The sequence below is a fragment of the Trichoderma asperellum genome, chromosome 4 (genome assembly GCF_020647865.1).
Source record: "Trichoderma asperellum chromosome 4, complete sequence".
NCBI lineage: Eukaryota > Fungi > Ascomycota > Sordariomycetes > Hypocreales > Hypocreaceae > Trichoderma > Trichoderma asperellum.
The window spans coordinates 675,002-699,370 of NC_089418.1; the positions used below are offsets into that span (position 1 = coordinate 675,002).

General features: G+C 51.5%; 9 protein-coding genes across 9 annotated transcripts; 3 read left to right on the top strand and 6 right to left on the bottom strand.

The window, feature by feature from the left end:
- Positions 1 to 2,086: 2,086 nt before the first annotated feature.
- TrAFT101_006599 (uncharacterized protein) lies at positions 2,087 to 3,719 on the bottom strand (the record flags this gene model as incomplete). The annotated part of the gene is made up of 2 exons (XM_024904158.1): positions 2,087 to 3,506; positions 3,589 to 3,719. The coding sequence occupies 2 exons, from the start codon at positions 3,717 to 3,719 to the stop codon at positions 2,087 to 2,089; spliced, it is 1,551 nt and encodes a 516-aa protein (XP_024758262.1).
- Positions 3,720 to 3,976: 257 nt separating this feature from the next.
- Positions 3,977 to 4,260, bottom strand: TrAFT101_006600 (uncharacterized protein; the record flags this gene model as incomplete). The annotated part of the gene is made up of 2 exons (XM_066127816.1): positions 3,977 to 4,177; positions 4,252 to 4,260. 2 exons carry the CDS (start codon positions 4,258 to 4,260, stop codon positions 3,977 to 3,979), a joined length of 210 nt encoding a protein of 69 aa, XP_065983929.1.
- A 448-nt stretch (positions 4,261 to 4,708) lies between these two features.
- TrAFT101_006601 (uncharacterized protein) lies at positions 4,709 to 9,359 on the top strand. Its single transcript, XM_024902009.2, has 3 exons — positions 4,709 to 5,163; positions 5,248 to 7,478; positions 7,542 to 9,359. Exons 1-3 carry the CDS (start codon positions 4,898 to 4,900, stop codon positions 9,017 to 9,019), a joined length of 3,975 nt encoding a protein of 1,324 aa, XP_024758263.1. The 5' UTR covers positions 4,709 to 4,897; the 3' UTR covers positions 9,020 to 9,359.
- On the bottom strand, positions 9,282 to 10,618 carry TrAFT101_006602 (uncharacterized protein). Its single transcript, XM_024908495.2, has 2 exons — positions 10,207 to 10,618; positions 9,282 to 10,119 (listed from the first exon to the last, which is right to left on the bottom strand). The coding sequence occupies exons 1-2, from the start codon at positions 10,472 to 10,474 to the stop codon at positions 9,335 to 9,337; spliced, it is 1,053 nt and encodes a 350-aa protein (XP_024758264.2). The 5' UTR covers positions 10,475 to 10,618; the 3' UTR covers positions 9,282 to 9,334.
- Positions 10,619 to 11,191: 573 nt separating this feature from the next.
- TrAFT101_006603 (uncharacterized protein) lies at positions 11,192 to 12,608 on the top strand. Its single transcript, XM_066127817.1, has one exon. It carries the CDS (start codon positions 11,209 to 11,211, stop codon positions 12,460 to 12,462), a length of 1,254 nt encoding a protein of 417 aa, XP_065983930.1. The 5' UTR covers positions 11,192 to 11,208; the 3' UTR covers positions 12,463 to 12,608.
- On the bottom strand, positions 12,453 to 14,685 carry TrAFT101_006604 (uncharacterized protein). The gene is made up of 3 exons (XM_024910030.2): positions 13,749 to 14,685; positions 13,605 to 13,688; positions 12,453 to 13,548 (listed from the first exon to the last, which is right to left on the bottom strand). The coding sequence occupies exons 1-3, from the start codon at positions 14,269 to 14,271 to the stop codon at positions 12,716 to 12,718; spliced, it is 1,440 nt and encodes a 479-aa protein (XP_024758266.2). The 5' UTR covers positions 14,272 to 14,685; the 3' UTR covers positions 12,453 to 12,715.
- A 212-nt stretch (positions 14,686 to 14,897) lies between these two features.
- TrAFT101_006605 (uncharacterized protein) lies at positions 14,898 to 16,733 on the top strand. Its single transcript, XM_024908496.2, has one exon. The coding sequence runs from the start codon at positions 15,136 to 15,138 to the stop codon at positions 16,414 to 16,416; it is 1,281 nt and encodes a 426-aa protein (XP_024758267.1). The 5' UTR covers positions 14,898 to 15,135; the 3' UTR covers positions 16,417 to 16,733.
- Positions 16,702 to 19,034, bottom strand: TrAFT101_006606 (uncharacterized protein). The gene has a single exon (XM_024908497.2). It carries the CDS (start codon positions 18,687 to 18,689, stop codon positions 17,130 to 17,132), a length of 1,560 nt encoding a protein of 519 aa, XP_024758268.1. The 5' UTR covers positions 18,690 to 19,034; the 3' UTR covers positions 16,702 to 17,129.
- A 1,646-nt stretch (positions 19,035 to 20,680) lies between these two features.
- Positions 20,681 to 24,360, bottom strand: TrAFT101_006607 (uncharacterized protein). Its single transcript, XM_024900634.2, has 5 exons — positions 23,951 to 24,360; positions 22,311 to 23,604; positions 21,793 to 22,172; positions 21,337 to 21,727; positions 20,681 to 21,260 (listed from the first exon to the last, which is right to left on the bottom strand). The coding sequence occupies exons 2-5, from the start codon at positions 23,345 to 23,347 to the stop codon at positions 21,026 to 21,028; spliced, it is 2,043 nt and encodes a 680-aa protein (XP_024758269.2). The 5' UTR covers positions 23,348 to 23,604; positions 23,951 to 24,360; the 3' UTR covers positions 20,681 to 21,025.
- Between the last annotated feature and the right edge of the window lie 9 nt (positions 24,361 to 24,369).

The following is a 24,369-nucleotide window of genomic DNA, read 5'->3' on the forward strand; positions in this document are numbered from 1 at the left end:
TGCCTGCTGCGTATGCCCTCCAATTTCCCGTTTCTGCATGCACCCTTTACGCTTCGTATCGGTCCAACAAGCAAAGTAATGTGCGCACGAAAAGAGAGGAGAGAGGAGGAATTGTCTGAATTATCAGCGAGAGCAGCGAATTGGGCGTCGGTCGTGCTGTTTCGCTGGCCAGGTACCGAGCATGCAAGAGGCGGTCGCACAAGTCGGCCAGATGCAGATTCAGAGCCGTATTATTGCCAAGTACGTATCGAGAGGGTGGTATCGCAGATGGAGCCGTGAAAAGGCACAGAGATTGGGAGAGGGAGAGAGAGTACAGTAATGATGGAATGAGATGTGAGATGAGAGATGAGAGTAGGTGAGTGAGTGAAGCGGCGGCGCGTTATGACGGGAACTTGCACAAAAAAAAGAGCCGCAGTACCAGGGAGACGGAAAAGAAATCCAAAACGAAAGAGACAGGAACGGATTTGCTCGTGCCTTGGTCTCGCAGCATTAGCATCCGAAGCTACTGCTATTATTATGAACAAGCATGCAGCCATCCCCAGCACTAGGGCAGCGCCCAGCGCCCAAAAGTCCACCGCGGTCTAAAGCTTCGAGCCCAGCCAGGGTGCTATTTTCTCCCACAGGCCTCGCTCGTACTTTTGCGACTGATGTATGACGAACGTCCCACCAGCACGCCTGTGGCTGGGCCATCAAGTCGAGCCCAGCAGCCAAGGATCCGTCATGGCTTCTTCTTCGCCGTGCCTTGTCTTTTGCCGTGCCTCGCCAATCACGCGCCGCGGCTCGCCAGAGCTCCGAGGGGCGCTAGACTCTCTTTTGCTCTATACTTCCCTGGTTGTTGTTTTTCTTTTGGTGTCTGCAGCATAATGCTGAGAAGAACCGTGGACAACGGATAAGCACTTTGAGCTGGTAAGCGAAGAAACAGGACAGGCGCAGGGATCATCAGCCGCAGCCCGACAGGGCGCAGGCTCACAAAGTACCGATCCCACAAGCTAAAGGTCTGAGGGATACAAAAGACAGTTGAGCGCTAGAAAGACGCGGAGGCGGCGCACTAGGGAAAAAAGGGGAGTGTCCAAATTTAGCATTGTATCAACAACAGTTAGTGGTTGTTTTGCTGCTGCCAACCAACCAACGGCGGGAAACACGAGACCGGAAAACATGTTTCGCAGCGTTTTTCTCTTCCCCTCTCCGGATCCTTCGTTTTAAGCAGTCGTTGTGCTTTTTTGCTCTTCATTTCCATCTGTCTCTACACTGCTTCTGTTCATAGTCGTTGGATAGAAACCAGACTGCATAGATGTGATTACTGATAGAGCCGCGAAACCGGTAATACCTAGTCATCTCCCACAACTCTTCAACTGCTCCGCAAGCTCCACGCACTCCATCTATAAATACACCTTGCTAATACAGAGCGGTTCCCTGCGGAAGCCAAGCATCCCGCCCAGCAACCAGCACACCCAGCCAGTTGACGCAGATGATCGGCTATCCTCCGGCCCTCTGGCTTGGGCCTTTGCTTGGGGCTCGGTCTGTATTGGCTGGCTCTCTCCCACGCTACTGGTAGTAGCTTGATAGCTTGTTCCGAAAAAGTAAGCATTCTGATGCGATCCGGGATGGGGGCGTCCAAGCCCCTCGCCAATTTCCATCTTTAGCTACAAAGTGGGAGGAGGAAAAAAATTGTATAAGATGGATGGGATGAATAATAGACATACCGCTAGCATATAAGCAGACACATTTTTGGCGGCGAGGCAAACTCTCTTCCTCACTAGGCCGAAGCGATTGAAACACGGAATGTCGACTTTTGCAAACAGCCAAATTTGCAACACGTGAAATCCCAAATTACAGGAGCATCAGTTGTTCTCCAAGCTTACTTACAAGGGTTTCGGAGCCTCGCACTTCGTTCGTAGCTGTGTACCATGTACCCTTGCCACATTTCAGTGGAACCTGTTCTAGGGTCTCATTACGGAAAAGCGCTTGAAACACACAGAGGCAATCATCACACATCACACAAATACTTCAGAATAATAGATGCAAGCAGGATACGTAAATTTCATGTCATAACATAACTCGTATTCAACTATCGAGCGCCTCACCACTAACCACCGTTCATGTCGCGGTAGTAGAAGTGCTTCTGGTTGTTCAACTTCTTGCCATAGGCGTACTCCGTCTTCCTCGCCCGGTACATGTTCAGGTCTCGGTTGCGCTGCTCGTCCTTGCGGGCCAGGCGCTTCTTCTCGTCCGAAACACCAGCCATGCCAATCGCACCGCGAGGCGCCATTTCACGTCTTCGGTTCTTGATGACAGCGACCTGGTTCTCGCTGTTTGGCTCGACTCCGTCCTCGTTCCGTGCTGCCTCAATGAGGAGCTGCTCTGCTCGCTCCTCCTCTGATGGGTGGTTGTATAGGTTCTGGCGGTAGTATTTGTTCAACGAACGGTGACCGACGGATTTACCTGACGGCAGATGAAGCTCGTACTCGTCAAAGTAAGCCGGCTTATGCGCCTTGGAATGTTTACTTGACAGCTCACGTTTGGTGGGGCCGTCTGCGGATTCATCCTCATCCAGATCAGAGGCTGAGCTATCAGTCTCCCATCCATCTGCATCATCTCCATCTTCCAGTTCTTCACCGTCAGCACCGGTAGCCTTGGTCTCCCGGCGTGCGCCCAGCTTGGCTCCGCCATTGCCGTCCTCAGTTGTTTCCGACTCGTCGTCATCCTCTCCATCTGAATAGGTACTCCGGAAGTCGTAGTAATCACCAATAGCGAGTTGGTCGTATTCCGTGGAGTAGGGAATCTTGCAGTGGCCCTTGTCTCTCATATGTGTCTGCACAGCAAAGATATTGCTCTTGAACCTGCCGCAGCTGAGACACTCGTGGTCCTCGCCAACCCTCTTCTGCAGGTATTCGATAAGACCCTCCAAATCTACCAAGTAGGGCCGTTCGGGAATAAACATTCCGTGTGAGCGTTCCATGTGGGTAGCATTTAGAACAGGCGAAGAAGACTCGTGGTTGCAGAATACGCATGTGTTGAGGGTCCACACTCGATCAGTTGAAGATTGTACCGGGGTTGGAGAGGATTCGGTGCTAGTGTTTTCACTCTCAGGAGCAGTGTGAGGGTTGAGGGGTCTCTTGACAGGCGATGGTCGCTGCTCAGAAACCTTTGCCTGCTGGAGACCCTGAATAACCTTGTTGAACTCGTGCTCAGCGTCAGAGTCCACATCCTCGTCAGCATCAGGGGCCGGCTCTCCGAGAGAAAAGGTCGAGCTGATGACAGAGGTTGTTTCATCATCGTGCTTCTTGGGTGGGTTGGCTTCGTTTTGCTTGTGCTTCTGGCTCAGCAGGTGATTTCGGTAAGCGTTTTCGCTGTAGTATGTCTTGCCGCACGGCTCGCAGGCACGTTCAAACAGAGCCTTGTCAGCTTCGGCAGACGTCTCAGCACGAGCCTGGAGAACCTTTTCGGTGAAGACTTCAGCGGTGATGGGAGGCAGAGAGGCAACTCGTCGCTTCAAGTTGTATCGGCTAAAATACCATGTTAGAGAGCGGCCGTGAAAAAAACAAGGCAGACACAGGGACGGGCGTCCAGGACGGGGTTCGCACTCACTGCCAGTCGCTCTTCATGTGAGTCTTTTGGAGGTCGATATTGCGGTAGGCGACCTGGCAAGAGTTGCACGTGTAAGGATGCGTACTCGGGGCCGCTTGCGCCACGGGGAGGGCAGATTGGACGCTCGCCATGATGGACGGCGCAAAGAAAAAAAAAATGCGGCGAGTTTAAAGACGACCCAGTCGCAGTGGTTGAATGGGATGAAGAGGACGTTGATCCGTAATCGCAGCGATATTGGGATATCTAGCCCAATATAAGGCAGGGTCTGCAAGCCGAGAGCAGCCGTGCAAATCTGAAGAGTGCGTGACTCTTTTGTCGATTCTGGCAATGCGGCGAAGAATTATTAATTCTGGTGGAAGTTTTTGAGTGGCGGGGTGTTTCTGACGTATTATCGAGCGAGCACTTGCAGAAGGTGGGTCAGCCCTGCATCGCTTTGCGCTGCTAGCGAGAGTGACTTGCGGAACATGCCATGGGGGCGCCACCTCCAAAGTACCATCCGCTTGGGCGCCGCCTGCGCATCTGCCGGAGAGCCGCCAGCCAGGCAGATGGCGCATCTTGCACTGTCGAGTCCCCGTCTCCTAGTAGGCACCTAGTAGACAAGTATTAGCAGTATTAGCAGGTAGCAGCCTAAGACTACTGAGCTTGGGGAGATGCGTTGCCTACCTGGTACATGCTTCTCTTCAGCTGCCTGCCGCTAAACCCCAGTGGCGAGCAAGCTGAAGTCTGAAAATGGTTCTGGCAGCCCAATAGACTACAAACCTAACAGCGCCTCTCGCTGCCAGTCACGCTGCACACGGGCCCATGTATGTACTGATACGCGGCACTCCCGGCGGCAAACAAGGGAGCCTAACGCGCTGCCAACTCCAGCTCGTAATAACCTATGGGACGCCGTGCTAGGCGTATACCTGCGCGGCCTCCTGCTTTCGTACCAGAGAGCACTGGCCCGTAGGTAGCCGGTACATCTGTCGCCGTCCACCTGCTGATAGCACGCCACCGACGGCAGCGGTACCAGTACTCGGATGCCCCCGGGACCGTGCTAGCACCTCGTTGTACCGCCCCCCAGCATCCACCCGTGCCGTCGTCACTCAGCCTTGCTCCAGTCATCTCCAACCCGTTTCCACCAGCTAGCAGGCCGCCACCACCGGCCGAACCCTCGCCATCTCATACCTGCGCGCATTCCCCTCGTATTCCATCACCATCTCCGTCGTCGTCTCGATCGTCAGACTGCTGCCCAACCCTTCATTCTCTCAAAAGCATGGGCTGCTGAGTTGATGAAGCCCCCCAGCGAAGCGGCTACCTCGTCCCAGCCATGAGCGCGCCGGCGCACAAGACGTCCTCAGCAAGGGGCCTCGAGCCCGGCCATGCCGCCGAAGCCCACCGCCTCCGAAGCCCCTCCGATGCCATCGGTGAGCTGGATCTGCTTGCCGGGCTCTGGCAGGTGGCTCCATTTGCTCGCCTGCCTCCCGACGCACCGGCCGAGCTGAGGGACTATGTCCAAGATGTCGAGAATCCCCGTCGCGTCTATGCCATCCATCGAGCCAGTCGCCGTCATGACTTTCAGACTCTCGTCGACAAGTATGTCATTCCCCCGTGATTGTACCCTGCGTCGCCGCGTGCCCAGAGCCGTTCACTAACACATTCTCTTCCTGCTATAAACAGATACATCTTTCAGCTGAGAAATGGCTGCGGTTCGCCGAGTTGCTCGACTGCCACCTGCTTCACATGTCGAAAGCGCCTCGCAGGCAAGGCGCCCATCCGCAGGTATAATCCAACAAGCGCCAGGACACTAGCTGTATATCTTGCTAGCCAGGATTGCCCCGAGGCCGGCCTATGCCCGTACCTTGGCTCAGCGTCCAGAGAAGCTCCTCCTGCAGTCAACAGCCTCATCTTTTCTACCCGGCCATCGCCGTCTCAACATAGTGGCCGTAGGCCATCGGAAGTCCAGACAACGCCGCGAAGGAAACCAAGCGCGGGTGTAGTTGCTAAGCCGCCTTTGTCCCCTACAACAAGATCTCGCTCATCGTCGCTCGATAAACAACGCTTGAATAATCAATCCAATGAAACCAAGAATGAAGCTACCACACGACCCGGCCCCTTACCGGCTTCAAATATCAGCGTCTCGGAGAAGGTGGTGCCAAAGGACTACAGGTCGTTTGCGGTGGCTACGTTTGGCACTGTCGCTTACAAAATGCTGGAATGGCTTACACCACAGGCGATTGACGCCATGACAAAGAAGATATCCGACCTGGGAGGTGCTCAACAGGCAACCGAGGACACAACTGCTGCTCCTGCCGATGCTACATCTAATCCAACCAATAACCAACAGCCTTCAAACCACAAAACAGACGAGCCCCATATCCATCACGCCGAGCCTTTACCAAATGCACAGCCTAAACAGAACAAGACTTCGAAACCTTCGAGAACGTCGAGCCAAGATGTAGTCGAGCCGCTACCCCCAGCCAAAGATGTGTCTTCTAAGCCCAAGAAGAATTCCAAAAAGACATTTCGCTCCTCTCCAACCAAGTCTAACAATAGAAGAAGCATGGAGCCTGTTGCCATCTCAGCTGGGACCGAAGAGGCCAAGACAAACTCACGACCTTCGAGCCTGAATGGCTTCTATCCCGAGAAGCTAGCCCGTGCCGGCAAGACCTCACCTGCTATAGTTACTCGCGGTGTTCCTGAAATGCCATCCAAGCCTGCTTTCTTTGAGAATGTATCTGCTCCCACCCCCACCACTACCACTGCCACCAGCGAAATACACGACGTTGAATCAGGCTCCTCAGATACGGAGACGATTGAGGAAAGGGAAATACCTAGCAGCACCGCTCCCGCCATGAAAAAGGAACACGTCAACCCGCAGTCTAAACCACGGCCCGTATCACCGATTCTGGAGGTCGAATTATCATCTGCCAAGTTTCTGCTGCCCCAATCCTTGACCACCTTGAATGTTGAGCTAGTCGATTTCATTTGCGATGTTTTCCAAGAGGATAGAACCAACGAAAGCCAGTTCTTTGGACCCTTGGAATCACACGCCTCGTATCCCCAACCGCAGAATCCATCAAAGAAGCTGACCAGGCGGCAATCTGCATCCCATGCCACCTCTCCAAGTCAGTGGAAAGCTTTCAATGAACAGGCCCTTTTCACCGTTTTGAGCGATCCTCACTGCCTTGTTCAGTCATTCTCTAAAGACGGCAAACTCTACGATTCGCATACACTATTCTACTGCATGCTCCGAATGACGCGGGCCGCGCCAAGTCTTGTCCTTCACAGCCTTTGGATGGCAGCAGAAGCCCTGTTTACGGCGCCCAAGTCTCTTCAAATCTCACAACCCCGATCTGGAAGGGCACTGCCCAGAAGCCGGAAGCCCCTGACCGATTTTGAAGCCGGGTGTGTCATGTCGGTCTGCTTACATGCTCTTGTTGCTGTTGCACCCTTCGTCTCGGATTCCAAAACTCTGTACGACATGTCACGCATACGGTCTACTGGTTTGGTTTTGGGTGGCAATGGTCTTTCTACCAGACAGCCTCAGTCGATATGCCTCGAGTATGAAGATGTGTTCTCAAACGATGTCGCCGTCAGACTAGCACGACGTGTGTTCTCCGCTGTGTCTGCTCGTCGGTCTCTAGCCAATCTGATGCGAATGGACGGCAGAAATAAGGCTGGTCAGCTGGATATACTTCAGCCACTACTCAATCAGCTCGACCTTCTCAGCTCAGGACCGCTCCGGGTACTAGAATTCACGCAAGCCGAACGCCTGCTGCACGAGACTCGCGTGCCCACCCTCCTCCTCGATTGGGCCAGGACCGTTTTGCACCAAGAATGGGATGGGAATCCGGAGATTGTGAATACTGGCGCCTTTTATGGGGCGCTGTCTCTAATTTCCACCATGTGTAAGTCAAACCTCGTATTGTAAAAATTGTTACAAGTTGTATAGTTGCTAATACAGTATACAGACCAAAACAGAACTCGACTTTTACTTGGCGATATTCAATTCCGCGCCGACTACTTTTCTGAACGCCTAGACTCTATGGAAATGCCTGTATCTTGGTCAGAATCGCCTTCGAAGCGAAATAGAGGTCATATACTCGATTATCCCTACCTCTTCAGTCCGGAGTGCCTCATTACGTTTTTCCGGACCATCAATTTCGCCAAGATGAGTCGTATGTTTGAAGAGAGCAGTTCACTCAAGACGCGGATGAGTGCGATTGTCGACCCGGGCAGTCTTGTTGCGAATCCGCATCATAAAATCGTGCTGCAAGACATGCTGAAAGTGGCGTCGTCCAAGTATCTTATCCTGGATATTAGCAGAGACAACGTGCTGAGAGATGCTTTCGATCAGCTCTGGAGGCGACAGAAACGCGAGCTTTTACGTCCTCTGAAGGTTCATCTTGGTGAGCTGAGCGGAGAGGAAGGATTTGACTCGGGTGGTGTGCAACAGGAGTTCTTTCGGATGGCAATTGCCGAGTGCATGGACCCCAAATACGGCGCTTTCACAATCGATGACCGGACACGCATGGCATGGTTTGTCCCTGGCTCTGTTGTGGAAGAATGGAAGTTTGAGCTCATAGGCGTCCTTGTATCACTGGCAGTGTACAACGGCCTCACCCTTCCCGTCACATTCCCCAAGGCACTGTACCGAAAACTGCTAGGCGAGCCTGTCGAAGAGCTCTATCATATTGCAGACGGATGGCCTGCCCTAGCCAGTGGACTGATGAGTCTCTTGGAATGGAATGAAGCAGATGGCGCGGTTGAGGATGTTTTTGCGCGCACCTACGAGTTCTCGGTACCCAACATTGGGGGCAACGTAACCCGGGAGATGACCAAAGATATGATCCAGTGGCCACAGAATCTCGATTGGAAGATGCGAATTGTTCTACCAGAAGAATCGATTGACGAAGAAGAGGCACCGCTGGTGACCAATGACAACCGCGACCAGTATGTGACTGACTACATTCGCTATCTAACTGATATGTCGGTGAGGCCGCAATACGAGGCATTCGAACGAGGATTCAAGAGTTGCCTGACCGACAAGTCACTCTCCCTGCTGAGCCCTCAGATTCTGCAGTCTGTTGTCGAAGGTGTCCAGGAGATTGACATCTCTGAGCTCCGGCGGTACACCCGCTACGTAGGATGGGATGCGTCTCACCACACCATTAGGGACTTTTGGTCCATTGTTAAGAGGTACGATGATAGGATGAAGCGCAAGCTTCTCGAGTTCGTGACTGCATCGGATCGTGTCCCTGTCGGGGGCATGCGCAACCTACAGTTTGTGATTCAGAGAAACGGCGAGGGCGAGGGCAGTGGAAGTCGTCTGCCGACAGCGTATACGTGTTATGGGACGTTACTTTTGCCGGAGTATAGGGACAAGGACTTGCTGAGACAGCGATTGGCGATGGCGCTGGAAAATGCCCAGGGATTCGGCTTTGCTTGAGCAATCTTTTATTCATCTACTCTCTGTGACTTCTTCCTTCCTTTCTATTTTCATTTTCACAGAGAGTGCCACTTGTTTCAAGTGTTACTTGAGCGCTTCTAATTATTACGTCTTTGGGATTCTAGCGATTGTTCTGGGCTTTTTTTTTTTTGTTTTTTAGAATTGCGCTGGGAGCGATTTGTGGCGTTTGGGCAAAATCTTTGAAGCTTTGATATACAATTTTAACAGATATTTATACACAATTTATCTATTTTTAAACAAGCTACATTTCATGATGCCATTTACAAGGCTATATGTTCTAAAACCAGAATCCAACTACTCCCTCATTTGTCTAACATTCAGATTGATTCTCTTGTTCTGCATCCAGCCCTTCCACTCTTCAAACTCGCCATTTTCACCTCCTGCCGGCCAATCTGCCAAGTAGTCCGGACATGTGCCCTTCATGACTTTCGGGACGCCGTGCCATGCGTAGCGAGAGTCATTGGTCATGTAAATGGCGTCTCCGGAGCGTAGTCTCAGAAGAAGATACTTCTTCTTGTCCTCGTCTTCACCTTCTGCATTCTCTACGGCTTCTTTTTCGTGAGCGCCGCGACTGGGGGCAATCATGAAGAGGCACTCGCAGCCAAAACTGAGACTGACGAGACCCTTGTCGGTCTCTTCGCTGACGTCTCGATGCATCATCATGGTGTCGCCGGGGGTGTAAAAGTTGACAATGGCAGCCTGGGCGAGGGTTTCGGGGAACAGAGTCGTCAGGAAGCTGGACAGGTCGGCGGGGAAGGAGGGAGGAGGTGCTTCGGGGTAGACGCGGTTTGTCCAGTCGTATTGCCCGCCGAGGGTGACCCAGTGGAGGCGGCGCTGGAGGGCCTGCTTGATGGTAAGGGGTTTGTGGACGGCGGGGTCTTTGGGGATGAATGTCGGGGGGGACTCTGGGGAGAGGGAGAAGAAGGATTTGGGGGGATCTGAGGAGGAGGGGTAGGGGAGGTCGTAGTGGAGGTGGAGGTTTGTCTGGTGGATTGGATTGCTGAGATCGCGGTGGATCATGGTGTTGAGGAGGTGAGTTTGGATGGTTGGGGGGATGAGTGAGGGGAGGATGAGGAGGCCTGAGGAAGGGAGTTAGCAGGTTGAATGATATGAGAAGAATATAAGTTTAAAGAAGATGAGAGAGAGAGAGAGAGAGAACTTCATACCAGGGAGAAGAGGGTGGTATAAGATGGGGGCATCAGCGCCATCCGCATCTACAGCTGCATATTCAGGCCCGAGGTGAGAAAAGGCCTCTGTGATGGTGGAGCGCGGGATGCTGCCCGTCTGAAGGAATCCGCTCTCTGCAAGGGGCAGGCGAGGATCGTCGAGGGGCGTTTCTTGGAGGAGGACGGACTGGTCGAGGCGCGAAAAGTGCTTCCACTCGGCCTTCATCTGCTCTGAGGGCTGCTCGTGGGCGTCTAGATCGTGGCCCATGGTGAGATGATGATGCTAGATAGATAGATAGTTTGATGTTTTGATGTTTTGTTGTGATGATTTGAGATTTTTATGTGGAATGGATGTGTAAATGAGTTGAGTGAGTGAGTTGTTGGTGATGAGGGTTGAGTGGCATGAAGAGCAATAGCATGATATGAAGATGATTCGTGGGCTATAGAGAATTTTGACAGCGTCGGGTTAATGCACTGTGCTTGTTTTCCTGACACTGTACATGGTATGTCAGTCCTTGATGGGTAGTATCAGAGCATGGCCAGCAGCTGAAATGAGCAAAATGATTGAAACACTTGACGTTTAAACTCATAACCTATATTTCTTATTAATCTATTATTACCTGCTAATAGAGAGGCTACTGGGTCAGCTCAAGAAAATCTCTTGTGTAAGGCGTGTAGCGTTCTGCGGCAAACTGTAGCACGCATCAGATACCCTGTATTCGCAGTCTCAAAATGTATGCTTCAATACAAGTTACAATTTATATTCGAATCTGAGATATTTCATCTTATTTCATAATCATACTTGCTTTCCATCGCACCTTAAATTGCAGCATTTATCTCGTTGAGTCTATCAAGTAATTGAAGCATCTCATTAATCAAGCTGAGATCGATCGGCTGCCAATTTTATGTGGGGTCACAGTGTGTTTACATCAACGCCAAATCTCATCACTCTAAAAACTCAACTCTAACAAGCCAAAACTCATACACAAAATCCCCTTACCAATGCCTTCATTAAGACTACAAGCCATCAAAGGCTTTTCAAACCCTCGAATATCCCACGCCTGCTTCAGCACATCCCTGCCACGATGGCCTCGTCTGCGTCCAAGCGCAAGACCATCTCGCAGCTCAGTCGTTGCCAGCAATAACGATGAGATTTACAGCAACTCCATCAAACATCCAAATCCACCAGCAACACCACCGCCTCCACCACAAACACCCAAAAAGACAACCATCACCGCCTCAACTACATCATCAAAACCAACTTCAACTCCAACTCCAAGCCAAACAACAAACACCATCCCCGGCATCACCCCCAAACGCTCCGCCCCTCCCAACACAAAACCTCACAAAGAAGCCCTCTTCACCAGCACCCTCATCCGCCACAGCTCCAACTCCAACTCTCCCCACCTCACAACAACAACCACCAAATCCCAAGACGCCCAAATCTCATCCGCAGCAGCCTTCTTCCAGCAAGGCTTCCAATTCCTCTACTCCGCAGAATCCCTCCGCCACCACCCCAAAAACGAGCACATCCCCGAGATCCTCATCCTCGGCGCCTCCAACGTCGGCAAATCCTCCTTTCTCAACGCCCTCGTCGGCAAGCTCGACGCCGCCAGGGTCAGCGCCCGCCCCGGCAAAACCACCCTCATGAACGCCTTCGCCGTGGGGCCTCTCCCCAAAATCCCCAAGGGCCACGTCAAGCAAGGGGAGAAACTGCCGCGGTATAGCCTCGTCCTGGTGGACACGCCGGGCTACGGATTCAAGAGCCAGGCCAGCTGGGGAGACGCCGTGTGGAAGTACATCAAGGCGAGGAAGATGCTGCGCGGGGCGGTGGTGCTCATATCGTCTGAGAAGAAGCTGATGGAGCAGGATAAGTGGCTGTTGAGGACGCTGGCCGAGGCAAATACCAGAACTCTGGTCGTTTTGACAAAAGCTGATAAAGGAGGGGGATCGTGGACTGAAAGGTGTAGTGACATGGCTGAATTGCTACGAGGAGAGCTTAGAAAGATATCACGATCAGCGGGGAATGGATGGAGAGAAGGATCAGGCTGGAATCCCGATATATACATCACGGCCGCGGGAATGGATCGTATGCCCAAGCTGGCGAGTGGAGGGGGTGTAGGAGGCGTCAGGACGAGCATCTTGGAAATGGCGGGCTTCGATCTTCAAGACAAAGAAGTGAAGAAGAAGGATGAGACAATCACCTATGGCGGACCCGTGGTTTCATTTGATGACATTAAATGGAAGGCAAGATGAAGAGACTTCCTATATGATGATGATGCACAATAAGGTTAGATGGGTATTAACATCTTTGTACAATTGATTATATGTAATCGTGAATAAGAGGTATAGTGATATAGAGAGCATATGATGGACTAAAATAGGATAATACGTAAAAAAGCCCCAAAAGGAAAGAAAAAGAAATCCCGTCCAAAAAAGTAAGACATAACATTGAATACCACCGCCGCATATAAACGTAATAGCCAAAAACAAACGAAATTGGGACCATTTAGTCCCCCTTGATAGACCTGTTGGATTTGATGGATGCCGCCGTATCTGGGCGGCTGCTCACAGACTTCCTCAACTTCTTGGTATCGAACAAGCTTTTGACTTTGCGCAACCTCGCCCATCTCTCTTTGTCCTTGGCATCCCGTGTAGCTTCATCATCCTCGCCGTCAACGCTCAAATCAACAGAGATTTGCGGAGCATGACCGCTGCCGGTTGGTCGGCTTGGCGTTTTGAGAGGCGTGGATGAACCTTTGGCAGCCAGCTTAGATGGCGACCTGGCCCGACCCTCGTACACCATCCGCAGATCCGATTCGTTCTTGATAGTCTGCAGCAGTGTCTTCCATGCAGGCATATCAGCTGATTCGCTGCTGCTCTGAGTGGCATGTCCCCTGCTCTGTGCGGCGGCATTCTTCCAAGGGCAGAAAAAACGGTGTTCCCGCTCGGGGTCGAGATAGTCCATCGGCGCGGGGACAATGATTTTGCCGCTTTCATCCACTTCCTTGCTCTTGAACATCCACAGACCTAATCTGCGCTGGCAGGTGTGACATGACGCAGTATTTGCAACAGCGCCAATACGGGTATTGGTCAAGCCTTGCCAGCCAAAGAGTGCGAGAGCAAGGGCTGGTCGATTGGGCGTATTTGTACCAGACTTTTCATTCGTGAAAAATTCTGGCGAGAGCTGGTCAACCACGTCATCCAAGATCATGTCCTCTGGGAGGCGAAGGTTGAATTCGTATGGGATAAATGTCTCTCGTGCGCAAAGCTCCACATATCTCTGTTTCAGAGCTTCGATGATGGCTTTTGAGCTCACGAATGAGAGCCGAAGTAATGAATCTGGTCAAAAAGTTAGTAAACGAGACCGGGATACCAAGTTGTCACGATAATCTTACCATCACATCCTCGTCTCTTCCAAAGGCAGTCTGACTGATGCGCGCTTACAATCAGCTCTGCATATTTGTCAACCAATGCGGCCTCTATTGAATTGTTCAAGTTAATTTGGTTCACTAAAAAGTTCACAATCTTCCGAAACATACCAACTTCGGCCGCTGTCAATGCATCCGTCTCCTTGTCTCCAGCCTCCTTTCTCAGCTTCACAACCAGCTCTTTGTGGCACAGCAGGCATCGCACCCTTTCCTTCCCCTGGCATACCCAGCCCCTCTTGGCCCATTCCACTTCGTTGACTCTTTCCGGCTTTGGCGTCCAGTCGGTGATTTCTTGAAACGTCGCCAGGCGCTTGAGCAGCTCCTCCCTGTCACCGGGAGAATACCTCGCAGAGCCATCCCGCCGAACTTTCGGAGTCGTGGCATCAGAGACTGTTCGCCTGATGGAGGTAGCCAGGCTTGAGAGGCCTGACGAACCGGGGGTATCTAAGCGTGGAGCGGTTGACTCTGGAAAGCCCAGACGGCGACGTTTCTGCAGCAGCGCCTCATAGTCCACAGCCTTGGTGCTCGGTGCTCGGTTTCCAAACATGGTAGCTGGAGACTCTTGATCTGTGCTGGCGCGCGGACTACTCAGTCCCTGGAGCAAGGCGTTGAACTTGCGTTTGGTAGAGTTCATGATAGACAAAGGAAATGGAGGCTGATGAGCCTGGCGAGACTGAGAGGTGGATCGCTCTGCGCGGTTGGGTTGAGTAAGCTCAGCAAGGCTATTGGCCAGGTCGCATAGATGGATGAAAAAGGGTTATGAAGAGCCCCTTGGCCGACAAGAAGAGGGACTTGTGCTTGGGCAAGCGCTGCGCAGCCCCAATATCCAGTCCGTTGTCGAAGCTTAGCGAAATCACCGTCCCCTTTCAAGCAAATCGATGGGCATGAGAGCTCCCGGACACGGCCGATGACGAAAGAAAAAGGTCCCGGATCCAAAAGATGAAGAGATTCCAAAAGAGAAGAAGAGAGCGAAAGCTGGCCACGGCAGCAGAATTAAGGGCCGTGGGGACGGTGGCTTTGTTGCCTTTCAGGCTGGTCGAGCTGATATCAAAGACAAACCAATTGCATCACTGGACCTGCAGGCCGTTGCCAACGCCAACGCCGGGCATCCTTGTCTCGCGCTAAGCCGGAGCCCGGCGCCTCAGTTAATCCCGCCCTGCCACGGTCTCGATAAGCGATAAGCCTCCTGCTCACCGCCCTGCCGTACCTTACCCTTTTTCCTTGGCGCCTGTTCCTGGCGCGTGGCAGAAATAATTTTTTTTTCCCATTTGGCGGCGTGGAACCGTTGCGAGTTTGGAGATCGGCTAATGCGCTGCTATATAATTTTTCTGGGCAGCCTCGAATCCGCATCTGAGCAACTGTTGAGGTTCCAGCGAATGCGATAGAATAGCACTGGGCATTTTCTTTTCGCCTTGCAGTCAATTCTTTCTCAATTGGGCCCACTGTTAGGCTTGATTATCTGAAAAGCTAATTTTTCTCTGTATAAACTGCTTCTCACATGTCCAACGCCTCTAAACCACCTTCCTGGCTCTTTTCCAACAACACCAACAACAACCCTTCCCAAAGCAAGGATCAATCGAGCAATTCTTCTAGCACGAACAATTCCTCCAACGGCGAAATGGCAAAGTCAAAAACCCCTGCCGCCGACAAGGGCGCAGAAGCCCAAGAGTCTTCTGCCCAGCCTCCCGCTCAGCTCCTCGACCTCGTAGAGCAATTCCTCTCCGACAACTCCTTCAGCAGCGCCCTCAGCGCTTTCAAGAAGCAGCGATCGAAGAAGGGCTGGGGCGAGGCGTCTGAAAATACCAGCGGAAGCACTCTCGTTGCCGTCTTCAAGGCCTGGGAGAACTCGGCCAAGGCCCCCGCTGACCGAGATGTCGACATGGACGACTCGAGCAGCTCCAGCTCCAGCTCAGACAGCTCCAGCTCCAGCGAGAGCAGCAGCAGCGAAAGTGAAAGCGAGAGCGAAAGCGAGGACGAGAAGCCTGCCTTGGGCAAGAAGAATCTGAAGCGCAAGGCGCCTCCCAGCTCGAGCTCTGACTCCAGCTCTGACTCTAGCTCGTCTGATTCGGACTCCGACTCAAGCTCTGATTCAGACTCTGACGACGACAAGAAGCCCCAGGCAAAGAAACCTCAGGCAAAGAAGCAAAAGGTTGAGGCCAAGCCCACCCCGAGCTCCGACTCCGACTCTGATTCCGACTCTGAGAGCGAGTCTTCCAGCTCAGATGAGAGCTCCTCGGACGAGAGCTCCTCAGACGAGAGCTCCAGCTCAGACGAGGATTCCAGCTCCGACGACAGCTCCGACAGCGAGTCTGAAGTCGACGCCAAGGAGGCCGCCAAAGTGCCTCTTCCCGAATCTGACTCGGACTCATCCTCTTCAGACTCTGATTCAGACTCCGACTCCGATTCCGACTCGGATAAGAAGCCCAAGGTCAATGGCGTAGCCAAGACCAAGTCCGAGGCCAAGGAATCTTCCGACTCTTCATCCTCCGCCACTATGGATTCCGTGCCCAACCCTCCCCTGCCTCCTAACCCATACGACCTCAAGAAGGAGAAGAAGAAGAACGAGCCCTTTTCCCGCATCGACAGGAACATCAAGGTGGACCCCAAGTTCGCCTCCAACGAGTATGTGCCCATCAGCTACTCCCAGCGGGCTCACGAGGATCTCATTGTCACAAAGGGCAAGGGCTTCACCAAGGAGAAGAACAAGAAGAAGAGGGGCAACTTCCGTGCTGGAGTGATTGACATTACTGAGAAGAAGGCCGTCTACTTTGACGATTAAGTAGAGAGATTGAGAGAAATGAAAAAGGAGAAAAGAAGAAAACATATAGAGAGATCTGAGGGAGAAATACAGTATATGTGTGTGTGGTGCGTAAAATATCCTAGGTGGACAGGTTAGCGTCTGGGGTTGCATCAACAGCCGGTGTTTAGGGCGGCATTTTGTCATGTCTTTTTTTTTTTTTTTTCAATCTTGTTTGACAAAAGTCGTTTTCTTTTTTTCGTTTTTCTTTAGACTTTTTTCAAAGTGCTACTTTTTTCGTTTATTACACGTTTATATATACATGTACTTGCTCTTCTTAATTTAGAGAAAAAGTTGTTGCTCATTGGAAACGCTTTTCCATTGTGATAATGTGTAATATTAAAAATGTGTCTTTATATCAGCTTAGTTTGCTCGCTTGCTCAATCTGAACGTATGCAAATCGTACAAGTGTCTTGTTATCCATGCTCAAAACTTGAATCCTTGCCAATAAACAAGGTGGTATCTATCAAATCATTATATATCCCGTAAATATCCAATCAAAAACCTTTGTTTATGTAATTCCACGCTCTTGCATATAATCCATCGCTATGCCACTCAAGCACGACCTTTTATGAACCTGAAAAAGAGGAAAAGAGCAGAAATGGAGTCGTAAAAACTCAAATCAATCGTAAGATTGTGAAGAAGAAAAAGGGCGATATCCCATCACAATCCTCACTCAAAGAATTCCCTCCTCTTCAAAATGTCGAGCCATTGGGTCCCGCATTTGCATGCGCACCTTGCACTTCAACCACCGGCGCCTTCTGCTCCGCCGGATCAGTCGCCCCAGACATAATCTCATTCTTCCTCTTCACGGCCGGCCAGTCACGATTCCCGGCCTTTGCATTCTCCAGCGCCTCGCTCAGCCACTGCTTCCACTGGGGCGTTCCGGGCGCGGCACCGCTGCGCTCGACCCATCCTATGGTCTTTGTCTCGCGTATGGCGTACCACAAGGTGCGCGTGAAGCTGGGGTATCCCTCGCGCTCGTCCTTTTCGTTGGTGACGCCGTGCGCCTTCTGGCTGTCCTTCTTTGTGACGTTTTTGCAGGTGTAGCGCGAGAGATCCCAAAAGTACTTTAGGGGCAGCATGCCGAGGCCCCAGTACAGGCCGTTGAGGATGATGTACGACCCGCCGATGAAGATCTGCGAGTTCCAGGTGCAGTTGCCGAGCAGCACGACGCCAAACATGAGAAGGATGGTGCCGAGCGCCATGCACAGCCTGTACACCTTCTCGCCGACGTAGTAGTCGCACTCTTCGGTGCCGGAGTAGAGCTCGCGAGCCACGTCCTCGGAGCAGCGAACCAGGACAAAGGCTCCCTCGCGGGTCCGGATCATGACGTCGCCGCTGGGCACCTTGTTATTGTGGCGGCGCTGCATGAGAATGGGCCGCCAGGAGGAAGCGTAGCCGATGACGGTGGACACAAAGGAGACGAGGACGATGGCGAGGATGGCCGTGCCGTCTTGCCAGAAAATGGCGGCGATGAGGATGCCGATGCTGAGGAGGCACGAGAAGGCAGACAGGATGTGGAGGGGGGAGAAGAGCTTTGGTGGAACGATGGGCCGCCTGCCCTTGATGGCGATGGTTCTGGCCGAGAGCAGGTCTTGCACCACCTCGGTGTTGGTTCGTCGGCGTACTATTCCAGGATGGACGCCGTGATGGTCGTGCCCATTGGCAGCGCTGGAGTCAAAGTGCACTTTGGAGTCCGTGTGGTGTCTCGCAGACAGGTGGCGGCCCTCCTCGACATCTCGGTCAGTCGACGACGTGATTCCTCGATGCTCGGCATCGCTCTCCTTTTCCTCACTGGCGGAAAGACCCTCGGCAAAGGGCTCGGCCCTGCGAACCCACGACATGCACCGGGCAATAAAGCCACGGCCGTGATGGGGCTGATTTACAGCCTCGACGGGCAGCGCATCTGGCGCGTGTCGAATGTCCAGCTCGACGAAGTCGTAGGGCGCCATGTCCTCCAGGGGCAGGATGATGTTGGCGAAGAATCCCACCGAGTCGAGGACCGTGCCGCTCTCCACACCGGCCATCTTGGCGTGCGTCTCGGGCAAACGCGTGGGGCGGGACGGCTTCAGAAGGGCCTGGGGCGCGGGCAGGAGACGGGGCAGCATGCAGAGCATCGAGGCGGTGATGGTTTGTGAGTGTTCGCCGATGGCGGATTCGCCAATGACTGCGAGCAGGGAGACGACATCGAGACGCCACGAGTCTTTGTCGTTGGGGAACCATTTCCAGCCGGGATCTCCTGGGTTGGACATTTTGTTTGATCTACGGTGTTGTTGTGGTTGTTGTTGTAATTGAGGATGATGATGAAGGCGATGATGATGATGGTGGTGGTGGTGGTGGTGGTGGTGGCAGTTATGCTGTCAAATAAGGAGAACACACAAAAGTATTGATGGTATAATACGCAGCAAACCAAAGAGCGACAAGAGCAACGCAAGCACGGCCAGAAAGATTGAACACACTAATAAACACAAGCTTCCTTTTACAGTCGTCGTCGTGATATGAAAGAAGAAGAGATGAAAAGAGGAAAAAGACGACAAGAAGCGAGGAAAAGGGACTGGAAACAAGAATCCCGGACGAGGTGAGATCCGGGTCGCATCCTTAGCCTCCATCTGCTCCTGTCTTTTCGCCGGCGGCTCTGCATCGACAGCGGGCCATGGATGCGGTTTAGAGCCTGCAGCAGGGCTATGCTAGTGGGCTTAGTTGGGCGAGCGCGTGTGCCACACTCAACCAGTTGATCGGATCAATAATCAGTGCATGCGTGTGTGTGTGTAGCAGCGGTCACTGTGAGCGGTCCCTGTCGTGGGAAATATCGCCGAGGGCCTTAAGCTAGAAATTAAGATTAACCATGTACTACTCGTAGTAGTTAGTTGCCGGCAACAACACCAACCATGAAAACAAAAAGGCTCTAGACAAACCGCCATATCGATGCTGTTTTAACCCGAGTAGGTAGAGTTGACAACTCCCTTAGTTTCTCCCTTCCCTTTAGACTACCCGCGACAATCAGCCCCTTTTAGTGCTTAGCGGTTTCGTCCACACCACCACATCGTCATATTCAGCTCCCAACACTGCCAATAACCTTAGAGTCCTCTTTTTAGTCTCAAGCCGCTGCCGCGAAGCCACCTTGTCTCCATTGGGTCTTTAAAGCTGCGGGTGGCAACAATAGCATGCAAACGAACTGCTCTCAGTGGGGGCCATAACCGCCCTCGTCCATTCAAAGATGCGTTTGTCTCGGTGCTGCTGACAACCCGCTCGTGCAGCCAACCCACTCTTGTGCAGCGTCTCTCTCTTCTGCCTATTTTCCCAAGCCACAGCGATTCCAAATCACAGGCACAATCCCTTGTTTTTCAAACGTCTTCATAGCTGAAAGTCTGCGTAACGTCTGCAGAGTCTACGCAAGCGAGGCATATTTTCCCCTTCTTACATAGATCCCAGGCCTACAGCCCCAAGGATGAGAGCTCTTGTCGGTATATATGCAGCTACATGCAGTGCTACCCCACCGACTCACCGAAATGCCTGTAGGATTGCTCCATATCAAGGCTCAGCCAGACTTGCATACGCGTACAGTTCACCGGGAATCACGACTTGCACGGCGATAGAAAAAGAGCGTTATTCCAACAATTTCAATCCTGGGTATCCTCATTCAGACACGCTTCTTCGCCGCAAGATTCTGCGTGCAGCTTGCAACTACACCGACTGGATAGTAATCCGCAAAAGAACTTGATACTACTGGTAGGTATCAACGTGAACGTTTCTACAACGAGTTTTAGCCTGCCCACCTGTCAGCACCTTACCCGCCCCGTTTACATGCCGCATGACTCCTGAGTTACAAGTTCGTCTCAACGAATCCCCTGCCAGTAAGCCGCTTGGACAAAATGCAACCTCCGTGAACTGATGTCTTGTTTTATCTTTTTTTCGATTCACATATATCAGCCTCCTATTCTCCCTGGAACATCGCCTCTTTTGGGGATATTGCCAGCAGGTTACATGCAACTCTGCAACTGGCTTCGGCGCCAGCCCGAGCGCCAAACACATACAGTATCCACTGATGTTTGTTTAGTTGCTGCAGCGGTCAAGTTTCCTGCCTTCTCGCTATGCTATGGCGCCAATCTCGATGTGTCCATTTTTTGACCGCTTTTTACGATACTATAGGTACACGATGCGCTAATCAAATTCTTCAACCGGTCCGACTGCAGTCTAGAACTCACATACTAATCATAGATTTTTCAAGTCAGCTCTCACCAATCCACAACCCGGCATTTGTCGGCAGCTGTTTAATCATCAATCCTTGTAACATCTAAAAAATAAGGTGGATGAATATCTAACATATAAACAGGAAATACAAAATATATGGCGTATATATGTATAAAGGCATCGCTACCGCCATCTCTTCGCAACCCGCGTCTCATCCGTCTAATCGGCTGGGTATTCAAACGCCTCTCTTCCCTGAACCCCTTTGAGGGCAAGTCAGCCACACCAACCAAAACGCCGCATTCATAAAATACAAAATTCAAAAGAAGAAACAAACGAAAGAAAGAAAAAAGAGAAAATAAGAGGAAAAGAAAAGAAAAAGCGAATGGAAGTGACGTAGTCACATCTTGGACTTCTCCTCAACAGCCGTTTCTCTCTCTCTCTTCTCATACCATTCGATTACATTAATCAGGAACTCCCTCCACAGCATCTCCCAATGCCTCGTTATATCTTTCCTCTCCTCGTCCTCTAAGCACGCATGTTCGAGGCTCCACATGACAAGTTGCTTCCATCCATATAGCCCCATGCTTTTCTTCCCCACCATGACTTGGTAAAAGTCATGCGATAAAGAGGATCTTTTCCTTTGTTAGATCAAAATGCCTCCCAGATATCGCATATACCAAAGTAGTGTAAAGCTTTGTAATGACTTACCTAAAAAGTGCGCCGTTGTCAGAGTTGACAGTGCAATGCACATTATTCGCAAGCAGTTGGTACATTGTATGTCCATTGACCCTTGGCGTAAGTCCTAGGATCTCATTCGAAATAGGACACAGCTCCAGGCATATGCCTTTCGCTTTCATCTGCTGCATGATGTATGGATGGTTTGCTAGCGCAAAGCCATGCCCTATTCGCTTTGAACCTAGTAACAGAGCGTCGACTAGATTTCCATCCGTCTCGGTACCTAAATCTAGCGTCTCGCCACAGTGAAAGAGGAAAGGTATATCAAGGTTTTCCTCGGCACATTTCCTCCTGAAGTCGAGAAGCTGCGGAATGAATTCCCTGATAGGATAGCCTTTTGCCTCTTCACCAACAAGATCATAACCTAGGAGGAAAAAAATTAGTCCCACTTTCAAAACAAAAATGAGAGTGAATATGTCAGATGCTTACCTGCAATCCATCTCGGCCACTTCTTCTTAAACCTTCTGCATTCATCAAGAGCATCTTTAACCTGCTCGGGTAGCATTGATCTTGGTGTGCAGTAGATAACCTTGAGGCCCCCAAAGAACTTGTTTTCCTGAGCTTTGGCTCTTTGGAAATCCTCCACTTCTTTAATGATAATCTCCATAATACCCTCGTTATCAATCGTCGTCGATCCGTCATCACTGTAAATGTAATTGCTCGCCATCATAGTAGGCCGTATCTCGGCATACTGAATATTGTCTCGGGCGAAGTCTTCAAGGCACTGACGGGTATAAGATCGGTAAGCAGTCACGTAGTTGAAGAGGCCTTTCATCATCCGTGTTCTCCCGTTGAACTTTTCCCAGGCACTGCATGTTTAGGAAAACAAAGACTGTCAGTTCTCAAGATGAAAAAGTCGAGGGTTTTTTTTTTTCCTTTTTTAATAAATAGCGCAGCGCTAAGTGATGAGGGGAGAAAGGGAAAGGGTCATTGAAGAACAAACTCACCCAGACGCCGTTTGTAAGTGATCATAAGCCTCTTCCTCTTGAAAAAGGAGTTTGTGTAGCAACCACTTATCAGCTTTAGTTTTGTCATCAGTACCAACATCCGCTCTGGTATAGTACGTTGAAAAGCGATTCAAAAACTCTGAGAATTTCATTGTTTGCCTGGACTGGTATCTAGGAGAGAATAGGTCGCCAGCGTCCTCCTTATCGGGACTCATGATGGAGAACTGTATCTCGCACTTGTCAAAATTCTCAAATTTATCCTCGCCCTTGCCTTTGCAGATAAGGGGGATGTTACTTGTTATAAACATGCGATCCATGCCCTTTGCAATGTCAAGCAGCACGTAGGGCGGTAAACAAGCATTGAAATGGTTATGCAGATGAGCGCCTTTGGGCATCATGGAAGCAATCTTGAATAAGCCTGTCTCGCCAATCAAGTCAACATTGGATAAGAAGTGATCGCCCGCAAACCGCGGGTGCAGCTGGCCGTGATACCCTTTGCGAGGCACCTGCCCAGAAAAAAGAATCTCGTCTTCTTTTCGCACACGTCGAATAATCTCATCAACACGGCGCTCCATATCACTCGCCCGGGACCGATACCGAGCATCAAACGACAGCTCATCTTCTCGAGAGACAACCTTTGCCCGCAATTTTTCGTAGTCAGCTACATCTAGTACGGAGCCAATAGCATTAGAGTTCAGGGGTAAACCATAAGTGCCGTCTCTAGCCCGGTCCCCATCCCCATTTCCCTGCCGCCGTCGATCGATCTCGGAGTCGTGCGCCTTGATAACCTCACGCGCGGCGGCCTTGTCACAGTCACTGTCACTGTGCCGAGAGCACTTGGCATTGTGATTGCCAGCGGAATTCATGGTTTGTCGTCGCTTCTGTCGGAATCTCCTCCACTGAAAACGGAACAGTTTGAAGTTCATATACGAAGAAGACGAGGTCTGCATAGGCGAAGAGTGGCCGAAACAGGAGCAATATAAGGATGATGGCGGTGGTTTGGCGGCGAGGCTTGAAGTAAGGCTGAGCTCACCCATAGAGGACTTTATTGGCTTAGGCCGAGAGTAGTGTGTGCGTTAAATTGATATTGATCCTCCTTGAAGGGGTGTACAGGAGATGCGGAGGTGGGCAAGCAGGCAGGCAGGCAGGTGATGAAACAAGAGCATTAACCTCCACCTTGGAATATTAGCGTTTGCTTGCGTTTACCGCCGCTCTGTTTGAGACTTCCTTTATCGCTGAGGATGGTGCGAAGCATCAAAGCTCTTTGTCTGCACCGTGAGATGTATATATATTTCTGAGGGTCGGTCAGCTTGGTCATCCAGCGCTAAAAAAAAAAAAAAAAAAAAAAAAAAAAAAACACAAAAGCATCTTCCAATCATGCAGCCGCCATAGAAGCCTTCTTTCGGCAGGCAGCCCAACGTCAAAGCGCTGTCTCGACAATCAGACAAAGTAGAAGAAAAAGAGAGATGAGATGCGCTGGCCAACCTCAATAGTGCCGTCTAGGCCCAGCCCCTAATAGAGTCTTTCCGCCAGCGCGTGCGAAGCCACAAAAACAGCCCCGCATCAGCTTCAACCGCTGGAGGAACGGCAATAACATTGGATGCTGTGAAAGATACAACCGCAAGCACCAACATACATACCTATTAGCACGAGTCCTGGCGCGTAGCAGTAGCGCGCACAAAGCGAATCTCGGTAGTGCTGAAATGAGGGCGCAAGCCACAGGACAGAGGCCTCGCTTGTGCTCAGGTGAGGTTGTTCGCTGGGCAGCGAGTCTCACCGTCACCGCTAACTGCCAGGGCGAAAGGAGTCAGTCAGGGAGCGCCGTGTCGCTGCGCTGGCTGCTGAAGCCGAGCTGGAGGCTTCGGTGATTAGCCTGGCGCAAGGTGCATGTGCTTCCGGGAGATCGAAGTGCGTGCAAGGGTTGCTGCCACGATGCGCAGCAGGGGTCGACCAGGGAGAAGCGAAGCAGAAGCAACGGCAGAAGCTGCGGATCATCAGGCGCTCTGGCGACGGCGTGTGTGTAGAGGCTGTGTTTGGACGACTTTGAACAATGCGGTGC

Coding starts and splice junctions, on each gene's coding strand:
- TrAFT101_006602 (XM_024908495.2), bottom strand. CDS start 10,474: ATGGGCCACGATCTAGACGCCCACGAGCAGCCCTCAGAGCAGATGAAG. Junction 10,120..10,206: donor ATACCACCCTCTTCTCCCTG/GTATGAAGTTCT, acceptor TCCCTTCCTCAG/GCCTCCTCATCCTCCCCTCA.
- TrAFT101_006601 (XM_024902009.2), top strand. CDS start 4,898: ATGAGCGCGCCGGCGCACAAGACGTCCTCAGCAAGGGGCCTCGAGCCC. Junction 5,164..5,247: donor TTTCAGACTCTCGTCGACAA/GTATGTCATTCC, acceptor TGCTATAAACAG/ATACATCTTTCAGCTGAGAA. Junction 7,479..7,541: donor GTCTCTAATTTCCACCATGT/GTAAGTCAAACC, acceptor TACAGTATACAG/ACCAAAACAGAACTCGACTT.
- TrAFT101_006606 (XM_024908497.2), bottom strand. CDS start 18,689: ATGTCCAACCCAGGAGATCCCGGCTGGAAATGGTTCCCCAACGACAAA.
- TrAFT101_006605 (XM_024908496.2), top strand. CDS start 15,136: ATGTCCAACGCCTCTAAACCACCTTCCTGGCTCTTTTCCAACAACACC.
- TrAFT101_006604 (XM_024910030.2), bottom strand. CDS start 14,271: ATGAACTCTACCAAACGCAAGTTCAACGCCTTGCTCCAGGGACTGAGT. Junction 13,689..13,748: donor ATTGACAGCGGCCGAAGTTG/GTATGTTTCGGA, acceptor ACAATTCAATAG/AGGCCGCATTGGTTGACAAA. Junction 13,549..13,604: donor GAAGAGACGAGGATGTGATG/GTAAGATTATCG, acceptor CTTTTTGACCAG/ATTCATTACTTCGGCTCTCA.
- TrAFT101_006603 (XM_066127817.1), top strand. CDS start 11,209: ATGCCTTCATTAAGACTACAAGCCATCAAAGGCTTTTCAAACCCTCGA.
- TrAFT101_006607 (XM_024900634.2), bottom strand. CDS start 23,347: ATGGGTGAGCTCAGCCTTACTTCAAGCCTCGCCGCCAAACCACCGCCA. Junction 22,173..22,310: donor CACTTACAAACGGCGTCTGG/GTGAGTTTGTTC, acceptor CTAAACATGCAG/TGCCTGGGAAAAGTTCAACG. Junction 21,728..21,792: donor GTGGCCGAGATGGATTGCAG/GTAAGCATCTGA, acceptor TTTTCCTCCTAG/GTTATGATCTTGTTGGTGAA.